Source organism: Epinephelus lanceolatus, chromosome 10 (assembly GCF_041903045.1).
Source record: "Epinephelus lanceolatus isolate andai-2023 chromosome 10, ASM4190304v1, whole genome shotgun sequence".
Taxonomy (NCBI): Eukaryota; Metazoa; Chordata; class Actinopteri; order Perciformes; family Serranidae; genus Epinephelus; species Epinephelus lanceolatus.
The window spans coordinates 35,984,944-36,001,839 of NC_135743.1; the positions used below are offsets into that span (position 1 = coordinate 35,984,944).

A 16,896-nucleotide genomic window follows, 5' to 3' on the forward strand; every position below is an offset into this window, starting at 1 on the left:
GTGCGCTGATGCTCTTCTCCATACAACAGCATCTGGGATGATGCTGTCATTCCAAATAGAGACTGTTTGGCTCTGTGGATGGAGACAGTAGTAATTGCTCTCCATGGAGCGTTAGTGTGCCAGTGTGACAAGCAGGGACAGGCGGGTGACAGCAACATCATCAACTCTCCCGATCCCATCCCTTCCCTCCTCTGCTTTTGCCTGTTGTCTTATTTCCTTATTCTCTCCATTCCCTTTCCTTTCTATCACCTCACCATCTCCTCCTCTCAGCACCCAACCTCCTCACTCCTCTCCTCTACCCACCCAACCACTTTCCTCCCTCTTGTTTACTCACCCAAGGCCTCCCGCTGTCTGTCCCCCCACCCTCTGAGCCTTCACACAGCTCTTGGAAAACATGAACTACAGCACCGCAGGAGGGGTGTGTGTGTGTGTGTGTTAGCCGAAGAAGCATCTCTGGTCGAAAAAAAAAAAAAATCCACTAGACCTTGGTGTTTTTACACACCACTACGGTTATGCACGCATTTGTGTGTGCGTTTGCTCATTTGCGTACAGTGTGAGTCAGCGCAAGGTGAGAATGGAGTCACGATGGCAGACAGCAACCTGCGCATTTTCCCCTCAGCTCTACTTGTTAGTTCTGAGGAGGACAGGCCGTGTCACAGCTGCAGACATCTCCCTCTCCTTTCCTCTCCTTTAACCTCTTCATCTCTGGCTTCATTAATTCTTCAAGGCACTCCTTCAAGACACACTTCAGCTGCATATTATTCATGCACACTTCAATGCAACACTAGTGTCTAGCAATTTGTGGTTTTTATAGGGATAATATTCATAGTAAAATGGAAATGAGCAGAGTAATTGTTAATACCTGTAGGTTTAAAGACAGTCCTCATGTCAGCTTTACACACACTGACAGCACTGAGAGGGTACTGCTCTTTGAAGCAAATACATCACTGTGCAGAACTACAATGAACAAGAGGTGCAGCCTTCTTAATGCGATTTGTGGTTTCGTTCAGTGCTTTATTCAAACCATTCATCCACTTGTGAGGCGTGACTCTAGGAAAATCGTTTGAAGCGTCGGGGTAATAGCTGTCATTTATATCCATGACTCACCACCACCTCCAGCGCGGTGAGTGATTGGTGGCGGGAGGTAAGAAGTGAACCTGTTCAATATTTAACCTGTGTTTAGAGTGTTTGCACTGAGCAGCTGCTCGCTGTAGCAACCAGGCAGGCTTTGTTTTGATTGGCTAATGAATCCGGCTTAGTTTGTGACAGCTTTAGTTCACACTGTGGGCTGTAAAAATGATCATTTCTGGACTGGGCCGTTGGATTTATAATGTCAGAAGTAATTGGACTTCCTGAATCACCCATAAAATTTGAAGGGTTTTGGGTCCAGTGCTCGATATAAACTAAGAAATGGGAAAAACAAACACGCACCTACACACTGGACTGCTGTGTGAGGCTGTACAGCAACAGTTGGAAGCTTCTTTTTAAAAGCAAGCGTCTGTGTCTGAGAGACTGCGCTGAATGAGGTGAAGCCTATCAGCCTCAACAGCACAGGTAGATGTGGAGTCGTGATAAGCAGCATGGAAATAGCACTACTCCTGTGGATACAGAGCTTCCATTAATGTAGTTCATTTTTATGTCCTGTTATTTGAACAAGGTGCTGTTAAGATTTGTTTTGGCCGAATCTATAAACCAGGACATGCACTGATTTTTAAAACATCTAAGAGCAGAGGGTCAGCATAAAGGACAGAGGCATTAATGCTGCACTTTCAATTTTTGGTTGTCAATACCTAATGTTTTCACCATCATGCAAACACCTTCAGCTCTGTAGAAGCTTTTAGCCCACTGCTCAGGGAAAGCTTATATATCTACTGATAAGCACATCTAAAAATGTAAGATGTCCCAGTATTTATTTCAGTCAATTATATCTGTGTTTTTGTATAGTGTCCATCCACTGGTTTCCACCCTGGGGGTAGGGACTCTTCCAGGAGGTTGTGTGTTAAATATGTGGGACCAGGAGATGATTAACAAGACAGAAAAGAAGAAAATATTTATTTCTTAACATGTTCCTGTAATCTTTGCTTTCCTACATTTGTAAATTGCTGAAAAGTTTAACATTTTAAAGTTGACATGAAATGAAAAATGCCCGTTTAACCCTTTGAGATCACATTCCTGAACATTCAGTGTACCTATTATGCAATATATGCAGAAAAAGAAAATCAATTTCTTCATTGTCCTACATCAATATCCGAACTGTTCTTGTTCCTGTAAAACAAAATCTAAAGTTTGCTCATGTGAGCTAGTGCCAACCATAGACTGTATAAATAATTGATGTAGCTACCATGACTTCACCCATTGGTTTGTGGACTCCCATTTTGAAGACTCAAGTTCAGCATTTAAGCCATTGCCATCTTTTTTTTTTTTGGAGCCAGAGGTGACCATATTTAAGCAAGAGGCTGGAGCTGTGGAGGAGCAATGTATGGATCTGACCGAGAAGCCAAGGACACTATTAGCAGACTGTCTGTCACTCAAAGTGGCCTGCCCTAAAACATGCATAACTTTAAGCGTCAATAAAATGTAAACAGGTGAGTTATAAAAATGTAACCCCCGTACAGTTGTCATGAAGAAGGAAATTCACCATAGAGACTAAAACTGTTTTTGTACCAGGCTGTAAACATGTTTATTCCTGCTATAAAGTCAGACATTTTAACATGGGGGTCTTTTGACTGGCTTCTGGATCCAGCCTTAAGTGGCCACTCAAAGAACTGCAGGTTTGGGACTTAGTGTTGGCTTCAGTTTTCAGCCCTCGAAGTTGCGGCTTGGTACCAACCAATTTCAACCAATAACATCACAACATTTACCCATCAATCAATCTGCAATTTTTAGGCGCACCAAGCTGTTATTAAGTTAGCTAACTTTCAAACCTTTGTTTTCATTTCCAAAACATAGGTGAGGTCTAATTCATTCATTCATTTTTCCCTCTGGAGTGTGTAGCCGGCAGTCTGCTGTAGCTCTGTAATGCACTTACATTTAAGCCCGCCTACTTTAAGCAGTTCAATCAAATGCAAAAGTTTGATTTAAATCCCCCTTGTAACTGAACACCGATCAAACATTCTGTTTCACTGGGAAATACGTCACAGTACAGAGGCTAAAGAAGAAAAACCTTTCATTACCACTGAGATGGATTGTTGATGGATTGTTGACATGTCCATCTGTCACTGACAAAGGGTTTAAAGTAAAACTAAAAGTTTGAAACTGCAACAATGCCTCTGATCTTTTTTGGAGTGACCATATCTATAAAAAATTATGTCACTCTGACTTCATATGGGCATTTTGGAAATGTGTATCAGTAATTGCAATATACCTCCCAATGTGTATTCACAGTGCAACTCAGAGATTTTTTTTCAGATGTCAAACCCAAAAGTAAAACCTGTCAGACTTTCAGCACATTATATAAGCACTTGGTATAAAGAGGACTGTTTATGTCAAGATCGGAAAAAAAAGAGCAGACTTCACATGGCAACGCTTGCTGTTGTTCCCAGAGGAAGCAACCTTTCCTCCTGCCTTCATGCATGGATAATGTATGAGAGGGAAAAAAGGTCACCCTTACCTATGACAGACACACAACCTAGCGGGGCTATGAGCGATGCTGGGGCAAAGCCGTAGGCAGCAAAGTTCCCGAGCTCGCCGATGCCCATGAGAACCACACCACACCACCACATCGCAGAGGTGTAGTAAGGCTTGGAGCCCCGCTGAGACTGACGGACGTGGGCATATTTCTGTCAGGAAGAGAGGGAACAGGAGCCAGAGGCGTCAGTAAGATTAAGCAGATCCAATAACTGAAGAGCTGCACAAGACAAACTCACATATATACCTTACACAGCCAAATATATAACACTTGAAAAACAAGGTGTAATTTATGGAATAAAACAGCATTACAGAGGCTGTCACATACCTCTGAACACACCATAACACCCTCTGCTGATTAGCATTTCATCCCAGAAGAGGCATGACACTAATTAAGCTAACCAATGAGGTGGGAAGCTGTACAAGGCAAACGCATATCTATACCTCATAATCATTAACAATGCTTTCTTTGCAAGCTTACATTGCTTAATAAACAATGGTTATCAGCCCTTTACAGCACTTTATCACATTTAGTTTAAGTGGACACGCCCTCTCAATCTGTTTTACACATCTGTTGCTACAAACACCCGGTTTCTACACATGCATCAATAGAGTTTTGCATCTGCTAATCAGAGTGTAATTAAGCAACAGACATTACATTGTTATTATCTTAATGACACAGTGGGAAAAAAGCAATTGTTTAAAACAGATAAAAAAAATGTAACTTCAGCTTCTAAAGCCTCAGTAAAAGTGCACAACAGAAGGTTAAGCATATGACTGAATAGAGCTACACATTTAAAAGTCGCTCGCAACTGCTATATAAAAGCAGCGCTGTGGAATCTTATTTGTTTTGACTGACAGTTGAAGTTCACTGATTGTAACCAACTTCACCACCGCGTGTTTAAATTTCGTCTGAAGGGATAGCTCAGGGCGTAGGGAGTGTGTGGTCGAGTGGGAAAGAGAGACAGCGGATGATAGCAGACAGCCGTTGGCGATTTGAGTAAAGGAGAAATTTGCAGTGAAGTTGTCAAGTGGTAGTAAATGTACAGAGAATCATTTCTCAGTTTCTTGGGCTGAATATTCTCTGTATGAATTGAAATGTATTGATAGTATAATTCTGCACGTAGGTGGGTGCATTCAAGTATATGCATGTGTACATTTCTCCCCCACCCCCCAAAAAATAGGGCTCCCGAAATCCACGGCAGAATGTGAATACTGAAATCAACCATGCATGTATTACTTTTTTGTACATATAAAAAAAACAATTAAAGGCACCATTCTTTCCATTAAATGACATCATAGTGTTATCCCTTCATTTAGCGCTTTACATTTCAAAAGTGGCAGATAAAATGTCAGTCAAAAAAAACAACTTGCCTGCCACAGTGGCAGGCCGTGAATAAAGTTGATTTTTAGACCCTGTAAAAAAACTACTGCTTAAGTTTCACTTGAATTAGTGTTGACAAGGCATCAGGGAGTATAATTAGTAATATAATTAAGTCCAGACACAAAGTGTTGAAAACTTGCTGTTTGATTACTTGACTGGACGATTGTGTTGCTAGTCACAGTATTAAAATTGAATTGATTTCTGATGTTTAAACATTCCCTTCTTTTAATTCTAACTCAAATAAGCTTTATTGGCATAAAATACAAAGTCGTTTCTGCTATCTGCTGCACAACGCCCCACTGTGAACATGGCAGCAGATCACACTGTCAGTGTCTGTCAAGAGAAAGGCAGTGTGCTGCGTGCAGTGTCTGCTGTACAGCTGGGCTCCAGCACTTCCTACCTGTATGTTGAGTGAAATGCTGATGAGGACATTCCCACATATGGAGATTATGATTCCCAGGAGATACGTCTATGGGAACAAACAGTAAACAGGCACAAGATTAGGTGACGCTCCACTTGTCACACAACAACTCCAAACACCCCATAATACTCCCTGCAAGTCTTTCCTCCAGCTGTCACATCTGTCATTTCCATGACAACTACAGAGACCGTTGTTCCATTGGTGTTCTGTTCAAAGGCACTAGTGTGTGTGTGTGCGTGTGTGAGCGTACTCCTGTGGAACAGAACAGAGGCTTCTAGGATTTCATCATATTAAAGTTTAAACTCTCACACACTCACATGCAGGCAAAAGCAACAGACACAAATACAGACATTTAACCCACATGTGCAAAAACACAAACACTCCCTTACCCTCAAGGTTGATATACACCTTTAGATGCATAAACACCCTGGTCACCACACAAATGCAAGGTTTTGGGAATTGAACTCAATGTTACATGCATTGTTGGTAGAAGCTGGTGATGTGGACAAGGCTGAAGTGTCATTGCAGCATATCAACAAGGCGACAGCCATGCTAGTGGCTCTGTGTGGCTGTACCAGACTGTATAAAAGAAGTGGACAGATTCACCATGATGCCGCCCATTTGTTTGTGGACTACTATTCTGAAGCCTTGAATTAGGCATTTTGGCCAGAGGTGACCATACTGGAATGAGAGGGTGGACCTGGGGAGGATAGCCATTGCTACACCTCTTACATGATTAACAGACCTGAATGAAAACAACCAATCAGAGGCAGAAGGGGTCTCTAAGGCACGTCGATCACTGCACGTGCACACCCTGCGCTGTCAGTAGCATACACTGCAAATACAGGGAAACAGAAAAAGACTGATAAAAAGTCAGTTGCTTTAACTTTCACTTTCACAGAAGAAGGCCGATGTGCCGATGATTGGTTATTTTCGCTCAGGATTGGTGGATTATTGCAAATGCCATTAACAGCCCTAGTAGGAGCCAAAGGAAACATTATTTTTTTCACAGATAATTTGTTGTATGGACTACTGACAGTTTCAACAAATATGACAAAAAAATACTATTTTCATAACAGTGACCTAGTAACTTTAAGGCACTTCTGCACTGGCTTCATTTTTCAGACCCAGTAGCTACATCCACTTCTTTTTATACAGTCTATGGGCATTACTTAGGCACAGCTAAATGATAACACCAGCATGCCAACATACTCGCACAGTCTTAGTATAACATGATATCATGCTAACATTTCCTAATTAGCACTAAACACAAGTAGACCTGAGGCCGATGGAAATGTCTTTAGTTTTGCAGGAATGTGATCGGTGTGTGATGGCTGTGCCCACAGCCACACAAAAAACTGAACTGATTCACATACTCACCGACACCCTTACCACATGTTCAGTTACCTTTAATTTGCAGTCACTTAAAATACACACAAAACCAATTTGTTGAGTTAAAATTGATTTATTAGCACTTTGACAACACACTGTTTTCTAGATGAAGCGTGCACATTTACTTTACATTGTTTGGTCAATTTGCTATTTGCTTTCGTCAGTTATTAATTCTGTTCTCTTTGTCTTAGAGTTACCTGAAGTCATGCTCACTTTCTGGTTGGAGCTAGGTAAAAGATGGGGCTGAGGGCAGAGCCTGGTTTTATGTAGAAGGCCAGCCTATGGAACAAACCAAGAGCTGTGACATCATGGGGGGGATTATGGGTTACTTTGTGTTCGTTTTTGGTTATTGTCTGTGTAAATTCTCCCCTTTGTGTTTAATTTTGTCTGCTCAGCCAGTATATATGTTACCCCAGTGTCTCATTCTGTTAGGTCTGTTTGTTGAGTTAACGTCTAGTTTTGTTAACCTTATTTTTATGTTATGTTTTGCTGACCTCTTTTACGGGCCCTATAACTGCAATTCTGTTATCTTTAGTCATTTGCTTTGTAAAATTGATTTTTGGGAATATAAACCCACCTTTTTTAACTTAAAACCTGTGGTCTTTGTTCTTGGACTGCTTGGTCCAAGACACGGTGCTATATGGAAAGGTCAAGAATTTCAAAATTCAATAGGGTTTCATCTTCTGGAGAATGTGAATGTCTGTATGAAGTTTTATGGCAATCCATTCAATAGCTCTAAAGATATTTCAGTCTGAACCAAAGTGGAGGACCAACTGAGCGACACTGCCATCCCTAGAGCTACTCCACTAGCGTGGTTAAAAAGCATGTAAAGCCCTTGAGAAATGATGCCCCCCTAACCGGCCTTGTATCATGAGATTCTTGGGCAATATGGCCATATCTTTCTGAAGCCAACACTCAGCAAGAGTGCATTACTGGCTTTCAAGTGATGGAAGGAGAAACAGGATCAATTCCCTTTAAGTGTTTCAAGAATACGCCCGGCTACTTTCCCCCATATGCTTGGGAAATTATTGCCAAGAGGAAATTTAATTTTAGGTCATAAACATACCGGTGTCTGTGGGCGGACAAAGTTTACAAAGAAATGAAAGCGCGCAGTGGGGGTGGAATGGGAATGATGAAAACCTAAAGAAAGACACTCAATCACTGCAGAAGAAGTAACAGCGGCCAAGCACATCCAAGTATTTATCCCTTGAAAGAGCATTATGAGAGAGATGGAGGGTAGAGAGAAAAGAGAGAGGAGGGATATACAGTGATGGGAATTAAAACAAAGGATAGGAGGCGGAGGAGCTGCAAAATGAGAGGCATAGTAAGAAAAAGATGAGAAAGAGGACAGCAACACTAGATTAAAAAACAGGAAGAGAAGAGAGAGTAAATGCTCAGGTTCAGTGGTCCATTCTATGAGATAAGACGGGCAGTGGGTTATTGTCAATAATGTCCATCTGATATTGTTGACAATGAGATAACAGCACTGTGGTCAAAGGCTACCAGAATGAATAGAGTGTAAATGAATTCCTCTGGTCTCCAAACACAACAGCTGATCACTATCACACAATCCAGAGGTCGTCTAGCACTTTGTCAGAGCACATTATTAGACAAACTTTGTGAAAATATGAAACATCATTTTGCACCACTGAGGGGAAAGGAGCTGTCATTATAGCTTACTCTTAAAGTAATTAAGCAAAGACCAAAGCCCATTCTCTGAACAAGGAAAACAGCCATAACCCTCTGCTCTTTCTGTCAGCCTCAGAAACTACAGTGAAGCATACAAAGGAAGGCCGGACAAAATGATGAAACCTTCACGGAACACAGTTTCGTAACCTTTCTTTTAATGAGACAAGCAGTGTAACAAGGTCTCATCCTCAGATGTGCTTTATTACCGGGGCAAAATAAGAGACTTGTGTCTACAGGTCTGAGACTGAACTTCAAGATCTCACATCCCAGCTACAGAACCATTATGTACTTCCTTACTTTAGACTTGCAAATTGTAAAAAAAAAATCTTGTGAAGCACACTTGTAACAAACTTTGAGTGTATAAACAATCTTTCATTTACACTGGAGACACATCAGGATAACCACATTTCTACTAGTGGGCAGCACGGGATCGACTAAAATCAGCATTTGGACTTACTCAAGACTTCCATGGTCTTACCATACTGATGTTTACGATAAAGAAGAGTTATCGTTCTGTTCACAGTCTGCCTCTATCTCCTCCTCACCCTCTGCTCCACATTCACCTTGACACCAAGTCTGATGAGTCCACTGACCTGAAACAGCAAGGATGATACCACACCAGAGGTAAACAGGATTCTAACTCCAGTGTGTGTGTGTGTGTGTGTGTGTGTGTGTGTTCATCTATATGTGTGTGATGCTTGCAGTGTATCAGAGGCAAACAGGATTTAGGAGGAGGAGATGGGGAGCAGATGGGCGGCTCGCTGATGAGATTCCTAGGGGACTGATATCACATCAAGGTAAAGAATCTGTGTTTGTGTGTGTGGGTGTGCAATGATAGACTCCATCCTCAAATGTTAAAGGAGACGAGCAGAGAGAGAATGAGGTGGGCTGACTGTACTGTGTAAGAGATGACTACTAACGGCTCTGTGGTAATTCATGATCAGACAGACGGCGTCATCCATCAGGCCAGCTGTGCTCTGTTCACTAAACTAAGATCAATAACCTTGTCAAGCTTTACAGGACAGAGTGTAAGAGGCCCGCTGCTTTGCAGTTACTGAGCCCACAAGGAGGCTGCTTGTTAATGCTGAGAGGGGCCAGGGGGCAGAATGATTTGGTTTGTGTGTATGTGAGAGAGAGAGAAACAGTGTGTTAAGAGTACAAGGTGGTGGATCTGTAGCCCGAGGATAGTTTATTCCACAGACTTCACACAGGAGACGCAGGAATTTGAAGTGAGAGGAGGGATTCATCTCACCTTTCACTGGATTTATTCATGTTAGATTAAGCTTGCCAGCAAGTGAATTCAGTCTAATTACAGTAAATGATTCTTTATTTGTTTGTTGTCTTAGTGTTAGTGGGAGAGAGAGCTCATGTATTTGCAGTAAGGGTGGTCACAGCAGGAACCAAGCACGTCAGCAGGAGCCTAAAATGCTCTACCCACCGAGGGAGACAAATCCACATGAGAGAGTGTAAGGGAAAGGAAGATAAACAGAGAGAGTTTTCCTGTTACAGGAAGAGCAAACAAAGCAGTCGAGGCAGGCGAGGCCGGTACACTGGGAGTGTCTTTGGCTTATGACTTACTTAGCAAACATCACACACTTTACCTAAAGAAAGCAAAAGACTTCACACCACAAACAGCCGTCTGCATTGTACTGTACTTGTGTGTTTGCTGCTTCAGTTTTCACCACTGATGTTTTGCAGAGCTGAACATTTTTTTCTGCTTTTAAATGCCACTGTACAGAAGGGCCAATCCATTTGTGCAACTGTTCAGAGTAACTAAGTACATTTACTGTACTTAAAAACTATTTTGAGGTATTTGTACCTCATGGGAGTATTAACATTTTTACTCCAGCACATTTATTTGAGTGTTACTGCTTATAATAGAACTATTATAATTGAAACTACCCATATAGAGTAGTTAAATGAGCCCCAGAGCATCAACTACACAATGGATCAACAATTATAAACCAATATTAATAGGGAGGTAATAATATAACACCCAACAGTCAGTGCTGGTTGTCCTGATGGAATGAAAAAATGAAATCCCATCCATTAATTTTTTAATGAGTGGGATTTCATTTTTTCATTCACGGGAGAGGTGAAACCATTAAGTTGGCAGGCTTAATCCACACTTCATACCAGCAGTGCATGATACAAGCATCTGACCCCAACATTGCAGTACCTACTTTTGTAGAATTATAACAAATTGGGAATGAACTGGAAACCAGTACTCTTGCTGGACAGTTGTGCTTTTTTTCTGTTCATTTGGCTTAAGCACTGGGGAAAAAATGCTTAGAAATGCTTAATGTTTAAAAATGCTTGCTGTTTATTTTGGCATCATGTTGACTAAAATGTTGGTGACATCCTTATGTAAACAAGCATGCATGTAAACACAACAGGCAATACTGTAATATATATGGACACAACCTTAATCATAGGCTATTTGCTAACCTCAATAAGTCGATGATGTAATTATCTTGACAGGCCTGATTGTAGGTATATATAACTGGAAGATTTAATGTCAAGGATTCTGGGTTATGTATGAAAGTGATATCCTGAAGATCTTCATGAGTGCCGGGATAAAAAACAACAACAATGCTGCCTTCAAAGAAACCTTCCAACTATTGACCTTCTCATCGTAGTAGACACTGTCAACTATTTACACTTTTCAACCCTTCAACTACAGGCAGTCAGAGGTAATTAACACTGGATGAAATGGGATTGTTATTGTCAGGAAATAGACATTGATTAGTCCTTTAAAAAAAACACTCTTCTTTATTTCGCTTTTTGTTTGCAATACAACAAGGCTTACGTAAAGCCCTGTATAATGAACTGTACCTGGGTATTAGTCTGTGTTAACTGACGACCTAATTCTGGTCCTCAGGTTTTTGTTCTGCATCTCAGGAGCTGCGTTTGCCAATAAACTGCAGTTCCTTGAAAAGGCCACTTGAGGCTGGCTCCGTTTTCAGCCAGGTACGAAAAAAGGGTTTTGGTCTCTATAGCCAATTTCAACATTCATGACAACTGTGCAGAATTTTTATAGACCGCACCCATTTACATCATATCAAGGCTTAAAGTTATGCATATTTAAGGGAATGGCTACTTGAGTGACAGGCTGTCTGTGAGGCATCGCAGTCTGTGAGTCAGATCCACCCCTGGCTCCACAGCTCCAACCTTTCATCCAAATATGTTCACTTCTGGCTTCGAAAACAAAGATGGCGATGGCCAAAATGCCAAACTTGTCACTTAAAAGAAGAGTCCACAAACCAGAGGTTGACATCACAGCAGCTACATCCATTATTTTATACAGTCTATGGTCAGGAGACAGGCATGGGACGTAAGAAATTTGAAAATGTACCAATAACATCATATTTCGTAGTATTTATTAGCAAGGTAGCTAACACTCGCTAGCAAATTAGCTCTCTGTGTGCATCAAATCCAGCACTACCCAAATTCAGCACAAATAACCCCTCAGCAAGCAATGGTCACTCACCTGCAATCGCTCATGTGTGTGACCATACCCTTACAAAGTATTTTCAAATTGTGGTATTGCTATTTTTACTTAGGTAAAGCACTTCTTCCACCACTGGATCTATATTCAAACAGTTATCCTGTTGTTTTAAGGTGGAGTTTTCCTTTACCACTCCGGTTTGTGTGTTTGATAAAGTCTCCTGTAATTGCAGGGTTGCTCCAGGACAGCCACATGAGGAAGCTAATTATACTCCAGCTTTCTTTTAGCTTTGTCAAAATGTAATTAATTTGTTACAAAGTGGGATTTGATTGCACAAAATGTCACCAGAGAACAATTGACACCCAAGAACTGACAGCTTAACTGGCAAACAACACCGCACAATGACAAAGACTCTGAGCAGCATGCCGCCAGAGTCTTAACAAGAAACAGCAAAATTACTGTGAGATTCAGAGAAGGTAATTGGATTCTTTAACCTGACACTGATACCGATTGCGAGGAAACCAGGAAACAGATCAAGTAAAAGATCCCCGAGTGCTTTTACTCAGCACTTAAAATTCATGATAACACAAACTCAAACAGGAGTCCAACTGCAGCGGGCAAGTGAGTTTGAATATCAGTATCAAGATACGCTTAAGTCAGCAGAAAAACTGGGAACTGCATGAGCACATTTATCATCGAGGCACGATCACGGACACGTGTCAAATTTCGTCCACTACAGTTTTTCTGTTTATATAGTGGGATCACCGATACGCTGTATCTTTTAAATGTAAATTCTATTAAATAAATGTCACAGATGAAGTCTGTTTGAGTTTCTAGTAATTTCCTTCTGAAGGTTTATCACGCTCAAGGTACAAACTTTACCAACACATTTTCACCCCCTAAAAGTAGTGTTAGGTGTATTATAGGACTTTGGACTCTAAATACAAACAGACATGCACACATTACATCTTTAAACTTGCAGGCGTCATGTTTTATCTTAAAGCTAATTCATATTCTTACTGTTATCTTAATCTTGCACCCCACATCCAACCTTGTAAGGATATTTATCATCCATACTGCATGCAACTGTAGTGACAAGCAATTTTTCACAAGCGTGTTCTTGCAGAGAGCAAACTGTAATCACTGGATCACAACACCGAACTTTGAACAATCTGCAAAGTATACAGCTGCTAAGTTTGAATCTCCTGCCTGAATCTAAAATAGAGCTGGAGCAACAGAAGCTGAATGGGCCTTAAAGCTGATGGAGGGACTGACAGCACTGATCCTCCTCCTCCTCCTCACCAGGACGCTGACCCAGAGACAGACAGATAGACAGCATGGCCCTTTGTGTCCAGTGACAATGGGGATCTGTCCCTCCCTGGGATGGGCTGATTTCTGGATGAAGCCTGTCAGTTTCTGCTCAGAGGTGGTGTGTACAGAAGAAGCAGAGGCTCAGCTCAGAGACAAAGATGGGTGAGGAAGAGAACAGCACAGAGAGAAGGATGGAAATATATTTCTTGGCATCCTTACTTTATTAGGGCAGTCTTAATGACAGATTATATGAAAATATGCAAATTATTAGCCTTACAGCAAATTTAAGCAATAAGAACAAGCTCACAAAAATCTCCAGTGGGCATCCCTCGCTAAAGTTTTACCTAAAGCTGTGAGTAGACTGCGATCAAGATCAGATGATACTTTCCAGGAAGTAATGTACATCCAATACAAAACACAAAGGACAGGATGAACAACATGCTCACAATTTGCTTTTCTAATAACCTTACTAATAATAGGGATAAGAAGAGAAATGGGGTCATTAAAATAAAAATGATTTATTGCCCTGGGAGCAAGAAAGTACCTAGAACATTATATGGCAAATTGCCTTTTACATTTTTATATATCTTGTGTACAAGACATTTAGTTTGGATGGAAAATGGCACAATTAGTACTATCAGGGGGGTGACCAAGGTTATTCACATTAATTCTCTGGGGAACCTGAATATCCATGGTGAAATACATGGAACCAATAGCTGTGAAAAACAGCTGTCTCTGGACCAAAGTGATGGACAGACAGACTGACTGTCATATCTACTACTTGCACAAAGATGAAATATCAACTCAGTACAGTGATGTAGCTAAGTTTGTTGCAGAGTTATTTCTGTGAAAATGTTTTCTTCAGTGGTGAAGTTTCATCACCCACCTTCTTCACCTTCACCCATGGAAACTGACAATGTAGTCTGACGGAGCACAGTCGCTTCTGAAGCAAATTATGCACAAGCTTAACTCATTAGACTTAATCACATTCCTAAGGGCGTGAATATAGACAGCACCATTGGTGCGGTTGCATTGGGGCCCATGGGGTGGGGGGGCCTGTAGAGAGAGCAGGCCCTTCAAAAATGTGTTGGGCAGAGAATGGGCCCTTGCAATTGATTCAAATTGCTACCTCACCTGTGTTCAAAGTCTGTACATACACAAAGTAAAGTTCACTAAAACTAAACTAAAAAGCTGACCTAGGGGTGAAAATATTTTAGCAACTGAAATAAAAATAAAAACTAGACTTAAGATAAAGACAAACAAAAACTATCTTAAACAATACAGTGTAAAAACAAAACTAACTAAAATAAAAAAAAAATACACAGCATATCTCTGAAACTAAAGTAAAACTCTGAAAACTAAGTAAAACTCAACTGAATTGAAAACAAAAATTCAAAACAAAAGAAAAATAAACACTTACGAGAAAATACAAAACTGTAATACGCTGGTTCAAACTACTCACATTAAATTAAAAACAGTGCAAACTCATCTCTGTCATGATTTAGTCTGTGGCAGTCCAAAACAAAATGATATGCTTATTCTACATAAACTATAAAAACAATTCAGTTAAATTAATAATTTCTCTCTTTTTTGGTATGTTGTCATATACAGATACGCAATGATTATTGCTGGGAAATATGTATGTTTGAGTTGTTAAATGTCAAGTCTCTATTTGATCACATGACGATATGATATACAGTATTAAGATTAGGCAAGAAAAATCTGTCAAGACTGAGAAGCTGAGCACATCCGCAGGCTGAGCGAGCAATCATGCCTCTCAAACATAAAAGAGGCAGTGCGAAAAGACATCTCATGGTGTGTATGTGCTTCAAAACTAATAGCATACACTAGGGCCCCTCCTAATAGCATCCACTGGGGCCCATTGTATCTACCTTTCACCACTGCACATACCATGGATGAAATTATGAACCACTGAGTGTCAGAGATGTTCCAACTATTAGCGAACATCACCAGAGTCAGTCATCTCTGGGGGACATGTGGATGACTCCTCCTCATCTCCTAACAGGCAAGCCAACCAATGGGACAACCTTGGTGTACTTGAACATCAACATTTTCAGTCCATCAGTACAAACATTTTCAGCTCTGTGAGGCAGTCAAAGTGTGAGACAGGCAGATATTGTCCCCTGGATGTCGGGATGTTCTCTGGGATGGTGGGTAGCTGGGACCATTAGCCAGCTGCTCAGGACTCTTACAGTAGATCTATTCTCTCACAACCCACCCATGGGCCATTACTCATTACTCACGCCTCTCATTCCTCCTCTGTCTGTCTCTCTCTCTCTCTTTCTCTCTGCCCCCTGTTGGTAATGTCAAACAGGAAACATGGCAGAAAGAGAGAAACACACTGACAGGGGAAGATGAGCATGAGGAGAATGTGTGTCTGCAGAAGAGTAGGAGGGCAGAGGGCTGACACATACATAACAGGGCATTGCCAGACCCACAGTGGAGGAGAGAGACTTTATATCACCATACACAAACACATGTGCGCATACTCAACTTAATGCACAGAGTAAGGAGAGTCCACTCACAAAGTTAAAAGTTCAAGAGAAAGAAAAGGCCTTTCAACACAATGACGTAATCACGATCACTTTAGAGAATAGTTGTGACAAGTGCCAACACCGATAGATCTCTGCACTGTCTGGCTTCCTCATCCACACTGAGTGCTCATTAACCAAAGAGCTTTACAGGCTGAGGTTAGATTTTGACTTACAATTTTTTTTTTTTGACTAACTTAATCTCCTCTCTGACATTAGTGTCTAACCTCCTGCTCCAAATTGAGTTCAGGGAGGGAAGCTCCTGAAAGTCAGAGAAAGGATAAACGGCCAAACTTTCCTCTTATCACTTCCTCTCAGCTCTGAGTGTTGCAGTGCAGCTGAACAGTTGAAACAGGTTCAGCATGATTCATATCACACATACAGTAAGCAAAGGAAGCAACTGATCTAATACTGGCCTTGTTCAGAGACATTTTGGAAAATAAAATGCTTGCACTTTTTTGCACTATGCACTTTTTATTTCAATATTTTTACGAAGCATTTAGTTCTTGCATTTAAGAGTTCTTGCATTTAAGAGTTCTTAAATCTTTAAATGGCAAAATGTACTTACAGACCAATACATTAATACCTCTTCTTGTAAAAGTTCTCATCTAAAGGTGGAAAAATCTCTTAAAATTAGTTGTGTGATTAAAAAAAAGAAAAAGTTGGTGTAATGCACAATATTCGTGGTTTTATCAATATTATGTATTCCTCTATTCTCCAATCTCCGAAATAATCAGCATTTATTCTAATATACCCAAGACAACTATCTTACATCACATTTATTTTATGTTGCACTCTGTATAAACTTCACAAACCAAACAGTCTGAAACTTAAACCAACCTACCCGGAGTGGATTTTCCAGGATCTCAGCGCGGTGAGCCTGAGGAGAGGTCAAATTAAAAGCCTCCTGTGGAGAACTTGAATTCGCCATGTTTTCCTTATTGGTTAATAAGGAAATAATAATCTTCTAAATCACAACTCCCACTCTTTTCACATTTTTGTTCGCTGTTTTTCACCTCATCCCATCCCGAGCGTCCCACGTCTCCTCAGTGCAAAGAGGGAAAAGTTGCTC

At 40.8% G+C, this 16,896-nt stretch overlaps 1 protein-coding gene across 1 annotated transcript in view; it reads right to left on the minus strand.

Moving 5' to 3' along the window:
• Positions 1 to 16,896, minus strand: part of nipal2 (NIPA like domain containing 2) — a 32,466-nt gene extending 15,570 nt beyond the window's left edge. The window contains exons 1-3 of the mRNA XM_033639763.2: positions 16,669 to 16,896; positions 5,412 to 5,480; positions 3,611 to 3,779 (exon numbers count right to left, since the gene is read on the minus strand). Coding sequence (XP_033495654.1) covers positions 3,611 to 3,779; positions 5,412 to 5,480; positions 16,669 to 16,755 — 325 coding nt within the window. The 5' untranslated portion in view covers positions 16,756 to 16,896. The remainder of the gene's footprint in view (positions 1 to 3,610; positions 3,780 to 5,411; positions 5,481 to 16,668) is intronic.